Genomic DNA, 13,697 nt, shown 5'->3' with positions numbered 1-13,697 from the left:
GGTCCGTTTGCTGACTGGCGTCAGTTTTTTGTTTGCTGAAATCTGTGGCTCCCATTTATTCTTGCTGTGCTTGACTTTGTGATGAAACCCTGTTGCTTCTACAGGGTGTGTTTTTCATTAAATGTCAGAGTTTTCAAACATGCGGGATGCTGTATAAATACATATTTTAGCCTGGAGAAGAGAAGGCTGCGGGGAAATCTTAAAGCAGCTTCCAGTACTGGAAAGGGCTCCAGGAAAGCTGGGGAGGGGCTCTGGATCAGGGAGAGCAGGGATAGGATGAGGGGAAACAGTTTTCAGCTGAAAGAGGGGAGATTGAGATGAGATCTTGGGAAGAAATGTTTTGCTGTTCAGGTGGGGAGGCCCTGGCCCAGGTTGCCCAGAGCAGTGGTGGCTGCCCCATCCCTGGAGGGGTTCCAGGCCAGGTTGGATGGGGCTTGGAGCCCCTGATCCAGAGGGAGGTGTCCCTGCCCATGGCAGGGGGTGGGACTGGATGGGCTTTGAGGTCCCTTCCAGCCCAAACCACTCTGCGATTCTATGATATTAAGAGGCAGTCCCTAATTCCATGACACCAGGAGATGTTGGCCAAAGGGATGACAGCGCAGAGAGGTGCCCAGACCTGGTGGATCTGCTGCCTCACTGCAAGCTCATGGTGAAGGCAGAAGGGGACCCAATCCCTAAAGGAAAGGGAGGACAAGGTGTTGGATCCACCCTTCTTCGCTTGTTGAACTTTGGACTGGATTCTGGTATCACGTGTAGAGTGAGGAGAAGGCTGGTTGTGCCGCAGGGGGATGTTTGCAGCTTCCCCAGCACAGCCCTGCCTGCTCTGCGTGGCTCAGGTGTGGGCGGTGAGACACCCTGGCCTGGGAAGAGGGATTGTGAGCCTTTAAGGAAGGTCTCCTGGTCCTGCAGAGCCAGCATTAAAAACTATCATTAGGAACCATTGTATTTAAATTAGAGATAATCTTGGGCACAATGTGGGGAGAGGATGCTGGGTGGGACCTGGGAGAAAGCTGCAATTTCCCTGCCATTGTCGCTCTTCGGTCCCTGATTGCCAGCAGCCGCACAAATCCCAGTGATTTACTGCGCCAGGCTGTAATTTGCACCACGTGCGAGGAGCTGAGTGTCACCGGGCTCCCTGTCACCAGCGCCATCAGGGCTGTCAGCTGGGTGAGATGCTGTCAGCTCAGGGAGGAGAGGCGGTGGGGAGGATGGTGCTGGTCGCATCCTGCTGCCTACCTGCTCCGGGGCCATGGTCCTGGTTCAGAGCTCCACAGGAGCTGTGGCGGGGTGCACATCTGGTGTCTTCTACATCCCTTAGAGAGATGCTTTTTGCACATCTGAGGCCACGAGGTCCCATGCAGCACATAAACCAGTTTGTTGCTCAGTGTAATCCTGACTTAGCAGCTCAGTTTCCCCTTCTGTGGTGCCACCCAGGTTGATTTGGGGCCTCTCATGCCTGATTTGGTCTTGAATGTAATGTGTGTGTCCTCCTGGCTTCCCTAGGACCGAGTCGGTGGCTGAGAAGATGCTGACGAACTGGTTTGCCTTCCTCCTCCACAAGTTCCTCAAGGTAAGGAGGGATGGAGCTGAGTCCCCGCTGCCGCTTTGCTGCCTCTCCCCCCACCCATCCCCAGGGTGAATCGGGGCTGGGAACTCTTCAGTCGGGCTCCAAGACAGATGATGTGGGACCAAGAGCCGGGAGGGGGGGGATTTGCTTGGAGATGCCTCCACCTGGTTCTGCTGCTCCGTGGGATGTGCTCCGCGCGGCTCAACCCTCGGGTTGCCGGGTGTAACTCACATGTAATGGAGGTTCTGTTGCTTCCCTCGAGTGCTGTTTAGAGGCTCTGCTTGGGAGGTTTTCCACTCTTTAGTTTAACTGTGTCTTGGCTTTGGTTTTGCCTTGTTTCACCTAGCTGTATTCTCCAGAGCACTCCAAACTATCCCCCTCTCGAGTGCTTGCACCTCTTTAGTACTTGGAGACAATTCTCACTTACATCTCCAAGCCTGGGCTTCTGCGTTTTTCAACTTTAAAGCCCCACAGAATTTGCTTCATGGGAGGGAAGAGTGAATTCAATATCTCAAATTCCTTTTTTACAGCCATGTAGATTCAGTAGAGATTTACCAAGCCAAAGACAACACACCCGTCAAGCAACAGAGCTCACGGTTTTGGATGTCCTCTGCAGGAGCTGCCGGGGGCTGAGCCTGGCTTGCACATGTGCTGAGGATTGAGGCAGTGGGGCTACAGCTCTGCTGAAACGAATCGTGTGCAAAGTCTGTCTGCAGGCCGGTGGCCCTGGAGGAGATGCACCTTCACCTCTGTGTTAGTTTTGCTGTCTGTCTCGTTGTGTAGGAATGTGCTGGAGAGCCACTCTTCATGCTCTACTGTGCCATCAAGCAACAAATGGAGAAAGGTCCGATTGATGCCATCACGGGAGAAGCCCGTTACTCCCTCAGTGAGGACAAGCTGATCCGGCAGCAAATTGAGTACAAAACTCTGGTGAGTGATCGCTGTCAGAGCTGTCATTGCATCACCTCTGTCCTCCCGACTTGGCTGTGAGCGGTTCTGACGTTTAGGCTGGTGATTAGGACACTACTGCAAAGCATAACGGTTGCCAGTGATGCCAATAAAACATCACGCTGGTAGACCCATGCCCAAACCACGTGCGTCCCTAATTTCCAGGTACAAATAGCTTGAGATAAGGTTTGGAAAGGCAGGGTTTGAGGGATGTGTTTTATCTACCTGTGCACTGAGCATTGCCCTCCCTCCAGCAAATGAAAATGGACATCCCAGACTGCTACCTTAATAGTTGTTTGAAAGATGTCCCACATGCAACAGCAATGATGCAAGTAGGGAAGCAGTGGGGTTTTATTATGAGAGTGTGTTGTTGTGACGGATTTGTTTCTCCTGGATGCTTGTCTGAAGCCCTTAAGAACAGCATGTGATTCTCTTTCCCTTCCAGATCCTAAACTGCGTGAACCCGGATAATGAGAACAGTCCAGAGATCCCCGTGAAGGTGCTCAACTGTGACACCATCACTCAAGTCAAAGAGAAGATCCTCGATGCTGTGTACAAAAACGTCCCATATTCTCAAAGACCAAGAGCTGTTGACATGGATTTGGGTAGGAGCTTCTCTACCTGGGGAAGATCAGAGAGGGTTTTGTTATCAGTGATTCTCAGTGGGTCTTGCAGAGCTTGAAAACTAGAGGTCAGCCTACATAACGCACACATTTCTGCCCCTAAAAAGCATCGGCGCTGCTCCTGCTGGATAGGTTTTGAGCTCTGTGGGATCAGCTAATTGTCCATTGATCGTGGAGGCTTCAGGAGTTGTTTACTCTTGTGCTCTGCTGAGCAAAGCCTCTCTCAGATGGGGTTGGGGTTGGAGGAGGGGCTGGGAAGTTCCTGCGCCTTAGTTTAACTAAACACTGCAGAACCCTCTGTGTGGTAATGGAAATGCTGCACAGTGCTGTCAGCGGGACCTTCCGTGCAGTTGTAAGATTTAAGAGCAGTATTTAGCTTTCTCTGGGTGCCTCTTCCCTGGGAGGTGGACTTTTCTACGGGATCATCTGTCCAGTGGTTATTCGGGCCAGGTAGAGGCTGTGAGTGCCATTTCCCTCTAACCATCTGCCTGGTTTTGCCTCTCCGGCAGAGTGGCGGCAGGGCCGGATTGCACGCGTGGTCCTGCAGGATGAAGACATCACCACCAAGATCGAAGGAGACTGGAAGCGCTTGAACACCTTGATGCATTATCAGGTAAGGAAGCAGCCTCAGCAGAGAGCTCCCAGAAAGCTGCCAGGAGGGCAGAAAAGCAAAGCAGAAATTGAATTCCCAAGTATCTCATCTACCAAGACAGACAGGGAGGTCACATTTGTATGATGAAGCAGAAGGGTTCAATGTGCTTGCGCATTAGATGGGAAAGCAACCTTGACGTGGATCTTAAAGAAACCAGCGGAGTTGAAAATTGGCTAAATTAAAACCACCAGCCGTGCTAGTGAGATAGAGGGAGAGGTGGAGAGGGCTGAGCCGCTGCTGCCAGAAACGTGAGACCAAGGGAGGGATGGTCCGCAGAGCTCAGGTCACTGCGTGGGAGTCTGAGACAACCAGGAGTGAAGCAGGGAAGGAAGAGAAGGCTCTGCGTTCCTTGCAAGCTCGGGAGATCTGGGCCAAAGCACCAGGCTGCAGCGGCAGCTCGTCTCTCATACTCATGATCTTCCTACATGTGAACTCTTGAGCATCTTGCAAGGAGTGAAGAAGGGAAACAGCAAATACTTTAAATGTTGTCACATGGAAAGCTCAAGAGAGTGCTGCGGGGAGGTGCGGGATGAGGCCAGGTCAAGAAAGGGTGAATACGAGGGGCTATTTCTTGACAGAGTAACATCAAACCTCCTATGTCCCTGATGTAGTTTTCAAAGCCAAGTAAGAAGCATTTTGCCATTGAAGTCATCTAAAACCGGTTGGACAGTGAAGATGCTCTGCTGTGCATCAGCTAGGGTGGATGAGGTGACCTAGAGACTTTGCCATGTTTAGCTTTTGCAGCTTCCGTGCCAGGCTGCCCTGCATGGGTGTGTTGGAAAGGGCTTCTTACAATGTGGCAAAGATGGAAAAAGAGAGGTAAAGATGGAGCTGAGGAAGGTTTGATTAAAGAGAATCCAAGGCTTTTACTCCAAGCCTGTCTGCAGCAGAGGATAACTGCATTAATTGGGACCTGTAACCTACTACTGTCCATCACTACCTACACAGAAGTGTTTAGTATTTAATCTGGCATCTCTCCCTGTTTATACACCATCTCGAGTCCATCAGCGTGACTCATGCTGTGTAAGTTGAACGTGAGCCAGGATTGACAGGAGCCGTATAATCAGGGAGCGCGGCAGAGAGAACGGCATCAATATGCAAAATGCAAGGAAAAAAAGCGCCTCGAGGGTCAACTTTTCCAAGCAGCCCAAAGGGTTTAAACACCGATTACTGTAAAATGTCATCAGAGACGTGCGGATGAATTCCATTGTTTCTGAAAGCTGTTTTACCTGCCAGTTGCGAAGGATTAACCAACAGGCAGGGTAGCAGCGGGACTTTTAATATGCCTTGATCTTTAAAAGTCATCTTAAGGAAGCCACAAGTGACAGCCGTGTTTGCCTGATGTGTGTGGTGTAGGGGTGGGGGCGCGTTGTTCCATTTTAGTGCCTGGGGGAAAACTTGAGCCACAAATTTACTCTTAAAATAAGCAAATTTACAGAATCATGGAGTGGTTTGGGTTGGAAGGGACCTCAAAGCCCATCCAGTTCCACCCCCTGCCATGGGCAGGGACACCTCCCACTGGCTCAGGGGCTCCAAGCCCCATCCAACCTGGCCTGGAACCCCTCCAGGGATGGGGCAGCCACCGCTGCTCTGGGCAACCTCATCCAGGGCCTTTCCATCCTCACAGGAAGACATTTCTTGCTGCAGCTCCTAATTTCTAGGGTGCATTTACTCCTCAGCCCCATTCCCTGCAGCTCCTGGGCTGCAACACCTGCCAGGGGCCACACCAGCCCCCTTCACCTCCCCATGCTCCGGGGTGGGGATGGGAGGCTCTGCAAAGGGAGGTTATTTAATTCCAAGAGCTTCTTGGCTCCACACCTGGCTGCTGGGTTTTGACACTATTCCATTTGTTTTCGGATGACAGAAGTACAGTCTATATCTGCATCAACTGATAAAACGTGTTTTTATAATGGGAAGCCTTCACATGCAAAAGCCAGATTTGATTTAAAAAGAAATATTCATCATTCTATAATATCTTTTGAACCGCTTTACAGAATTATAGAGAGAAGTGTGTGCCTGCTGCTCATTTCTTCATTTATAAAAATAGATTTATAGGTTAAATAGGTGCAATTCTTTGTTAAATTCTCTGGAGCTTTTAGACTGTGTTGTAAGGAATTGTATTACAGCTGTGCGGTATCGTTTTGCTTTCACGCCTATTAAACTCCATGGGAGAGTCTCGCCCTGCGTGTTTTCTACTCAAGAAAAATGAAACACTGAGTTTAATATCAAATGATTTACGGTGGCTTACGCAGGGTTAAGGCAGAGGCAGCAGAGCATGGATGCCTGTCAGCCGCCGGGAGCCTGGAAAGGCACAGAGGGGAGGAAACTAGTTTAAATGACAAATTAGAAGCAGAGAGGGAAGATTTGGGTGGAAAATGAGACCTGGGTGGTGTGGCCGTGGAGCCGGCATCCTCACCAGATCCTCCCAAACGCAGTGGTTTTGTCGGGGCTTCGCTGCTCCCCCTGCGCCAGCTTCTGGGTTTCTTCCCTTCAGGGGGCTTTGTGCAGCACGTTTCCAGCTCATAGGAGAACTGGAATATTTATAAAGTTGTAAACCAGCCAGGCAGCTTCGCAGGCGTCTCTGGGGTTTTATGGGAGCGTGGCAACGGCGGAGCGAGATGGGAAACGGATGTGTGTTACGTCTGATGCTTGTTTGTGTGCGGGTGTTTTTTAGCTGACAAGAGCCATTCGACCCAAAATTTAGAGAGTGAGAGTGCTCTCCGTGTGTGGAATTTTGAATGCCTCTCTCTCCACCACAGCCCTGGTGGAGATGGTTCCGGGGAGCTCCTGCCTCCGCGGGAACACCCTGGGCTGCTGGCACGCTCAGGTTTCTCCCAAGTGACATTGAACCGAAGTGGCAGCTAATGACAGCCTCAGAAAATCATATCAGTGCTGATCCTTCCTTCCATTGACTTTGTAGATTAGATGAAGGGAGGCAGGAGCAGAAGAAGAAATAACAGAGGGGTTGGAGGTGTTTTGCTCAGCAATATCTCGCTTTAGTGCTGTGAAACACAAGTGACTGTTGTTTCCACTATCACTAACAATAATATCTTGCCTTTCATGATGAAAAGGATGAAACCTTTCATCGTTTTTTACGCTGAAGGTGGTGAGGCACTGGCCCAGATTGCCCAGAGAAGTCATGGATGCCCCATCCTTGGAAACATTCCAAAGTCAGGTTAGATGGGGCTTTGAGCAACCTGATCTGCTTGAAGGTGCCACTGCAATGAGGTTAGGCTGGAAGATCTTCATGGTCCCTTCCAACCCAAACCATTCCATGATTCTATGATCTGAATGGAACCCAAAGCCTCGGAGAGAGCAGCGATAGCTGTGTGCAGGGTCACCTCGTGGTGACAGACGTTGGACAAACACACCTTCTGCTGACAGCGTGGGGAGATGGAGCAAATCCGAGCTCTGCCCTTTAGCATCCCTGTGCATGGGGACAGCGGCGAGTTCCTCACAGGGCTCCTGGCAAATACCGGAGGATTGAGCCCCAAAAGCAATTTCTCCAGCACAAAAAGGCATTTCTGGTCCGCAGCTCCTCTGAATAATTTGTTAATCTGCAGGTCTGTACGATGCAGTCGCTGCGCTCGCTGCTCCCTTGCCGTGCAGCACCACAGACCACGACTTCAAAATTAAAAGCCACTCAGGCCCGTTCCCTGGAAACCCGCAGGTTCTTAATTAAGGGAAATAAGTTACAAAACTTCCAGTGACTCCTAGATTTATAGGGAGGATAAAATTAAACATGGCTACTAAAATCTGCTATAACAAAATCTTGTTAGCACTAATGTACATTTATAGTTCAACTTCCCAGCCTTTAATTCCTTCTCTGGTGCAGGAGAGGGACCGACAATTTAATACCCTGAAAGATGGCTTTATGACTCGCTCAGCTGTAAATCAAACTCTTAAAGTTCATAAAAATTGCTAAAATAAAAAATGGTTTAATAGGAATGTTTTATGGTCCAGAACGTTATTATAGCTGGTTTATTCCCTCTGCATTGTTACTTTAATTGGATCACAACAATTCTTGAGGTTCTCATTTTTATTGGATAAAACGTAATCTTAAATCAGAACGACCAAAAACATCTTCTATGTGTCTTTTGATTTATCACTCCTTTGCTTCAGCTGTAGAGCTGCTGCCGACCAGCACGAAGCTCAACGAGACCAGGAACATGTTTTCCCAAGGGCTGGCCTGCTGGATCTCACTGATCTACCTTTGCCTCCCCAGGTATCGGATCGCTCCGTTGTGGCTCTCGTTCCCAAGCAGACCTCCTCCTACAATATCCCTGCCTCTGCCAGTATATCCCGGACGTCGATTAGTCGATACGGTGAGGAGCGGAGTTAAAGGTTTGGGAGATGATGGCTTTCAGGGAGGGGTTGGACATTGCTCCTGCTGCTCTTGAGCCAGCCTGGAGCGAGGTGGGACACCAGCGCGTCTCACAGCTTGAAATGGGAATCTCCTCATGGGGCAGGAAGGCAACACTTTAAGGGAATTAGGTGGGAGAAAAGCAGCAGCTTATGGGACCGTGGAATGGTGTGAGTTGGAAGGGACCTCAAAGCCCATCCAGTTCCACCCCTGCCATGGGCAGGGACACCTCTCACTGGATCAGGGGCTCCAACCCCCATCCAACCTGGCCTGGAACCCCTCCAGGGATGGGGCAGCCACCACTGCTCTGGGCAACCTGGGCCAGGGCCTCCCCGCCCTCACAGCAAAACATTTCTTCCCAAGATCTCATCTCAGTCTCTCCTCTTTCAGCTGAAAACCATTCCCCCTTATCCTCTCCCTGTCCTCCGAGATCCAGAGCCCCTCCCTGGCTTTCCTGGAGCCCCTTTCGGCACTGGGAGGAAGCTTCCTCCAAAGAATCACTTCCCATGAGCCAAAACAAAAGCACATCCATGTGCCAAACTGAAAAATGTCCTTAGCTACTCCTTTCTTTTTGCAAAGGCTTTTCCATCTATAAGCAGAAGAGCGCAAAGACCAGAGAAGCTGAGAAGAGGAAAAGGAAATGCCAGGCACATGAGCAGCCTTTGGAAACATGAGTCTCGGAAAAGCCAAGGGAAAGGCTTTTGGCTCAGGGGGGATGGATGCTGCAGAGCACCCGGGGGGTTCCCGCTGCAGGAAAGCAGCTCAGTGTCCCTCGCACGTAAGCAGGGAAAAGCTTGATTCCTTCATCTCTTCCTTCTCTAAGTGGAGGATCCTGAATTCTTAGCTAATGGGTCAGAAGTGGGTAACAGCAATCTTAACCCCGCATGCTCGGATGTGGACACCTGGGAATTCATCATTTGCATAATAGCAGGGCTCGGCGCTTTCCAGAGGGTCCCTGAAGATGCTGCAGCCGGAGTAAATTAGTCTGCGAGGTGCCAGGTGTGCTTAGAGCACTAAATCCACAATAACAGGAATGATATACTTCCATAAAAGGCAGCAGTGGCAAAATCTCTGCTGTGCTGATCTTTCATTATCTTTCCTTTTACGGAGTGTTTTACAAACAAGAGGTCTCCTGACAAACCCCTTCCCTTCTTTTGTTTATAGCTCCCAGAATAATGTGGGTTTTTTCTCAAGCAAAGGTTCTCAGGAGCCATCCCCAGAGGAATCTTTAGGCAAAAGCCAGGAGGAAAGGTGTTTCTCCCCTTCAGGTGTAGCCTTCTCGAGTGCCCAGCGCTTCACATACTTCAGGTGATGGGAAAACCGAGGCTTGGTGACACAACCAGAGTCCTCGGAGCTCGTTGATCTATGTCAGATGGAAAAGCTTTTGCAAACTACCGGCATGAACTCTCATTGCTCATGTTCAGATTAATACTTTGAATTGTACAGATGGAATTTAAATGAGATCCTTATTTACTTCCCCCGTTATATATCAGTACAGAGCTATGCTTAAAAATAGAATTACTGGATGCTTCCCTAGCTGCCCCCCTGTCTGTCTCCTTAATTGTATCAGTTGGAGAACTCATTTATCTAAGTCTTAATCAGGGATGAAAATCTAGCTACTTTGGTAATGACTTGCGGATTTCTCTTGGCTGATTTATGATTGATCCCCTTAGTCTCGACAAGAAGGGGGAGCAGGGAACTGGAGTCTAAACTTGAGAGAGTGCATGAGATTCCCAGAGAACAAAGGATTTTAGGGGAGGATAAAACCCGGGAAGGCATGGTTGTGCTACTCAGCCCTATATCTTGGCTTGAAGACACCTACCCAGGGAGGCACATTCTTTGGGAAGTTAAATACATCTCGTGTGCCTCTGTGCTTTCGGAGTAATTAAAGGAAAAACCTCTCTCTGGTCCCCTTTGAGCTCGCCCTTACCTGCCAGGGAGGAGGCAGAGTGGACGTTGTGTGGACCTGTGTTACTGACTTCACACCATAAAGGATATGAGTGGAGCAGAAAAGTCCCAAGTCTGAGTGTGAAAACAGAAAGGTTTAAGTCTGAGGGGCTCTGTTCGGTGAAGACCCAACACGTATCCTTGGCAAACACCGAGCTTTGCTGCTTGGTAGCGTTACATTTCTTTATGCCACAAAAAAGCCAGTGCGACCTGATCTGGTTGAAGATCTAGGCTGATTTCGGTACGGTTGGACTCAATGATCTCAAAGGTCTTTTCCATCCTAGTGATTCTACGATTCTAAGCTGCCCCTGCTCACTGCGGGGGGGTGGGCAGAATGATGAGTGCCTTCCAACCCAAACCGTTCTATGTTTTTATGAGTTTGGCATTAGCGAGCAGGGTGGCATCGCTGAGAAGAGACAAGGAAATGAAAAAGGGGTTTGTTTTGAGCATGACCGAGTTCTCTTCCCATCTTTCAGACTCCACCTTCCGCTACACCGGCAGCCCTGACAGCCTCCGCTCCCGGGCCCCCATGATCACCCCTGACCTGGAGAGCGGTGTCAAGGTCTGGCACTTGGTCAAAAACCACGACCATGGAGACCAGAAGGAAGGAGACCGGGGCAGTAAGATGGTGTCCGAGATCTACCTGACCAGGCTATTAGCTACAAAGGTAACTGCCGTGCGCTAAATTTGCTTGGGAAATGCATGGGGAGGTCCATCTCCACACACTTGTCAGGAGTCCTGTGCAGCCCCTAACGATGCTCAGCTCCCAGGGGGACCATCTGTATCAGGAATCCAATGTATTCCTGGATTCCAGGGGTTGGGTGGCTCCTGGAGCAGCAACAGAAACACAGCCCAGATCTCCTCATGCTGCAAGGCGATTGCTGCAATACTTCATTCTTCTGCACAGTATTAAACCACAAAGAGTTAGAGAGAAGCAGCAGTGCTTGTAAATATTTAACCAGTTCCTTTGGCCAAAAAGAGTTTTCCTGCCTTTTGCTGTGCGTTTGTTGCTGTAGATAACACAGATTTGCTTTTGAAAGCAAAAGAAATTGTTTAGGGTTAGAAATAAAGAGCAAGCACGGCCGTGAGTAGCCGCAGGCTGGAGCATTCCCCCGGGGTCCTCCAGCAGCGCAGTCAGCGTTCGTACAGACCCCAACCTTATTTATTCCTCTGGGGTGCATGGCTGCATTTTGTGGGGCTGTGCAGAGCTGGCAGCACCATCTGGCATCCCCTCCTGCCACCGCTGCTCAACCAAGCGTGGTCCCGACCCTCCCTTCACCTTCTCGGTTGCTGCTCCCATCAGGGTACGCTGCAGAAATTTGTGGACGACTTGTTCGAGACGCTGTTCAGCACCGTGCACCGCGGCAGCGCGCTCCCGCTGGCCATCAAGTATATGTTCGATTTCTTGGATGAGCAGGCAGATAAGCATGGCATCCACGACACAGATGTGAGGCACACGTGGAAGAGCAATTGGTAAGGATGGAGGAGGTGGGTGGAAGGGAGGACACCTGGGTACTGAGCAATTATGTGTGTCCTGGGGCAAAACAAAGGTGGGGAAGAGCATCGGGAAGGCTGGAAACAACCACATCCCATAACTCTAAAGCGTGAGTTGTATGTGCAGCCGTGTGGAAGAGCAATTGGTAATGATGGAGGAGGAGGAGGAGGGCTGAAGGGGGGCAGACCTGAGTATTGAGCAGTTAACTGTGTCCTGCGGCAAAACAGAGGTGGAGAAGAGCTTTGGGAAGGCTGAGAACAACTCAGTCCCATAGCTCCAAAGCATGAGATGAACCATGAAGCCGTGCTGATCGCTGCTGTCTCAGCACCCCGTGCAGATGTGACAGTGGTTCACGCCGCGCACACATGAGCTGAACCCCCCGAGCGATGTTAACCCACGAGCCCAGCTACGCCTGGGTCCTCTGCTGGGGTGGGAGCCGGGCAGTGGCCTCAGGCTGTAGATCCACATATCTTGACTTTGGAAAGGCCTGGCTTTGCAGAGCTGGTTTGCTAGCGGGAAGCGGGACTCCCTGCCTACACCGCCCTCCCCACGCAACCCTGCCATGGCCCAGGCTGCGAGGGGAGAGCGAGCGGTGCGCCTTCCCCAAAGCTTTGGGCAGAAAGTGGAGCGTTTGGGCACCAGGAGGAGGTGGCGAGGTGGGAAGGAGCCAGCCCTGTGTGTGGCCGGCACGGACGGCAGCCGCGTTCAGCCTTCTCCATACAATAGGAGCTCTCATGTCTCTGCCTCTGCTGTTATTTTAGGATTAAAAGCTCCGTGGGTTAAAAATTTACCTCTGTGAGGATGTAAAAATAAAGCATAACAAATGGTCACTCCCTGAAGACTTTGTATTTTCCCCGGAGTCCCTTGTGGTTTAAAAGGCCTCTAATCATCACGGCTGCAAAAGCTGGGTTCCCCGCTAAGGCTGTGGGAAGCTAAAAACAATTTCTTGAAAGCCTTAGAAGAAGGAGTTATTAGGATAAAAACCGCTGGGATCACAAAAAAAACAGAAAAAGTGAGACTCCTTAAAGCAATAAAAAATAAAGCATCGATGGGCAGAATTTGGTCTGCCAGAGCCATCAGACAGGAGCTCTGCGTCTGCCCTTCTGCCCTGGGGGTTTAGGAGAAGGGGGAAAATCTGCTCTCTGCACTCAGCTCCGCTGAGCGCTTCGCTCGGCTGCAGCGTTGCCAGGAAGGGAATGTTGGTGGGGAGATGGGAGAAGGTTTGTGCCACTGGAGTAAATGGAGGCTTGGAAGAGAGGGAGGGGAGGTCAGGGGAGATGGCACTGCGGAGCTGCTGGCCTGCAGAGCAGCAAGAGTTAAGGCTGCAGCCGTCGGTGCAGCGAGATGGGTAGAGAGAGAGAGAGCGCCGAGACTTGAAAGGTAATAGAAAGCAGCAGCTGGTTTTTTGATCCTGCTATACAGGCAAAGAAAAAAAGGAATAATAATTCCCCTTTGATTGCAAAGGCCTCGGGATTTGGGGACAAAGCCTCTGATGCCTGCTGCACCGCTCGCAGATGATAGGCTGCGGAGTGGCCGGGCAGCGGCTGATTAGCGCAGGGGCGGCAGCACCGCTGCCCCGAGCTCAGCCCTACACTGTGGGCTCCCACTCCACTGAACCGGGTTTAATGGGCTCCTCATGGAGCTGCTCACCTGGTACCACCGAGCGCTGCTCAGCTCTGCCCTGGCGCACACAGCCTGCCCCCGGCACCTGCTGTCCTCATCTCCTCCACCGTTCCATGCAGACTCGGCCCCTGGAATGGCTCCTGGGGCGCGCAGGGCAGCAGCGTCCGGCCCAAGCATAGAGGCATGGAATGGTTTGGGTTGGAAGGGACCTCAAAGCCCTTCCAGTTCCACCCCTGCCATGGGTAGGGACATCTCCCACTGGCTCAGGGGCTCCAAACCCCATCCAACCTGGCCTGGAACCCCTCCAGGGATGGGGCAGCCACCACTGCTCTGGGCACCCTGGGCCAGGGCCTCCCCACCCTCAGCATGAAAAAATTCTTCCCAATATCCAGTCTGAACTTCTCTTCTTCTAGTTTAAAATCATTACTCCTAGTCCTGTTGCTACAAGCCCCGCTAAAAAGTTTTTCCCCGTCTTTCTT

At 51.0% G+C, this 13,697-nt stretch overlaps 1 protein-coding gene across 4 annotated transcripts in view; it reads left to right on the top strand.

Annotated features, from left to right (window-relative positions):
• Positions 1-13,697, top strand: part of PLXNA2 (plexin A2) — a 409,422-nt gene that overhangs the window by 387,248 nt on the left and 8,477 nt on the right. For all 4 annotated transcript variants that reach the window (XM_054087653.1, XM_054087655.1, XM_054087654.1 and 1 more), the window contains 7 exons: positions 1,504-1,570; positions 2,351-2,497; positions 2,961-3,120; positions 3,648-3,751; positions 8,016-8,115; positions 10,577-10,767; positions 11,404-11,573. In XM_054087653.1, coding sequence (XP_053943628.1) covers positions 1,504-1,570; positions 2,351-2,497; positions 2,961-3,120; positions 3,648-3,751; positions 8,016-8,115; positions 10,577-10,767; positions 11,404-11,573 — 939 coding nt within the window. The remainder of the gene's footprint in view (positions 1-1,503; positions 1,571-2,350; positions 2,498-2,960; positions 3,121-3,647; positions 3,752-8,015; positions 8,116-10,576; positions 10,768-11,403; positions 11,574-13,697) is intronic.

Source organism: Cuculus canorus, chromosome 24 (genome assembly GCF_017976375.1).
Source record: "Cuculus canorus isolate bCucCan1 chromosome 24, bCucCan1.pri, whole genome shotgun sequence".
Lineage (NCBI taxonomy): Eukaryota > Metazoa > Chordata > Aves > Cuculiformes > Cuculidae > Cuculus > Cuculus canorus.
The sequence above is the reverse complement of the archived record's forward strand: the minus strand, read 5'-3'. Positions and strand labels throughout refer to the sequence as shown.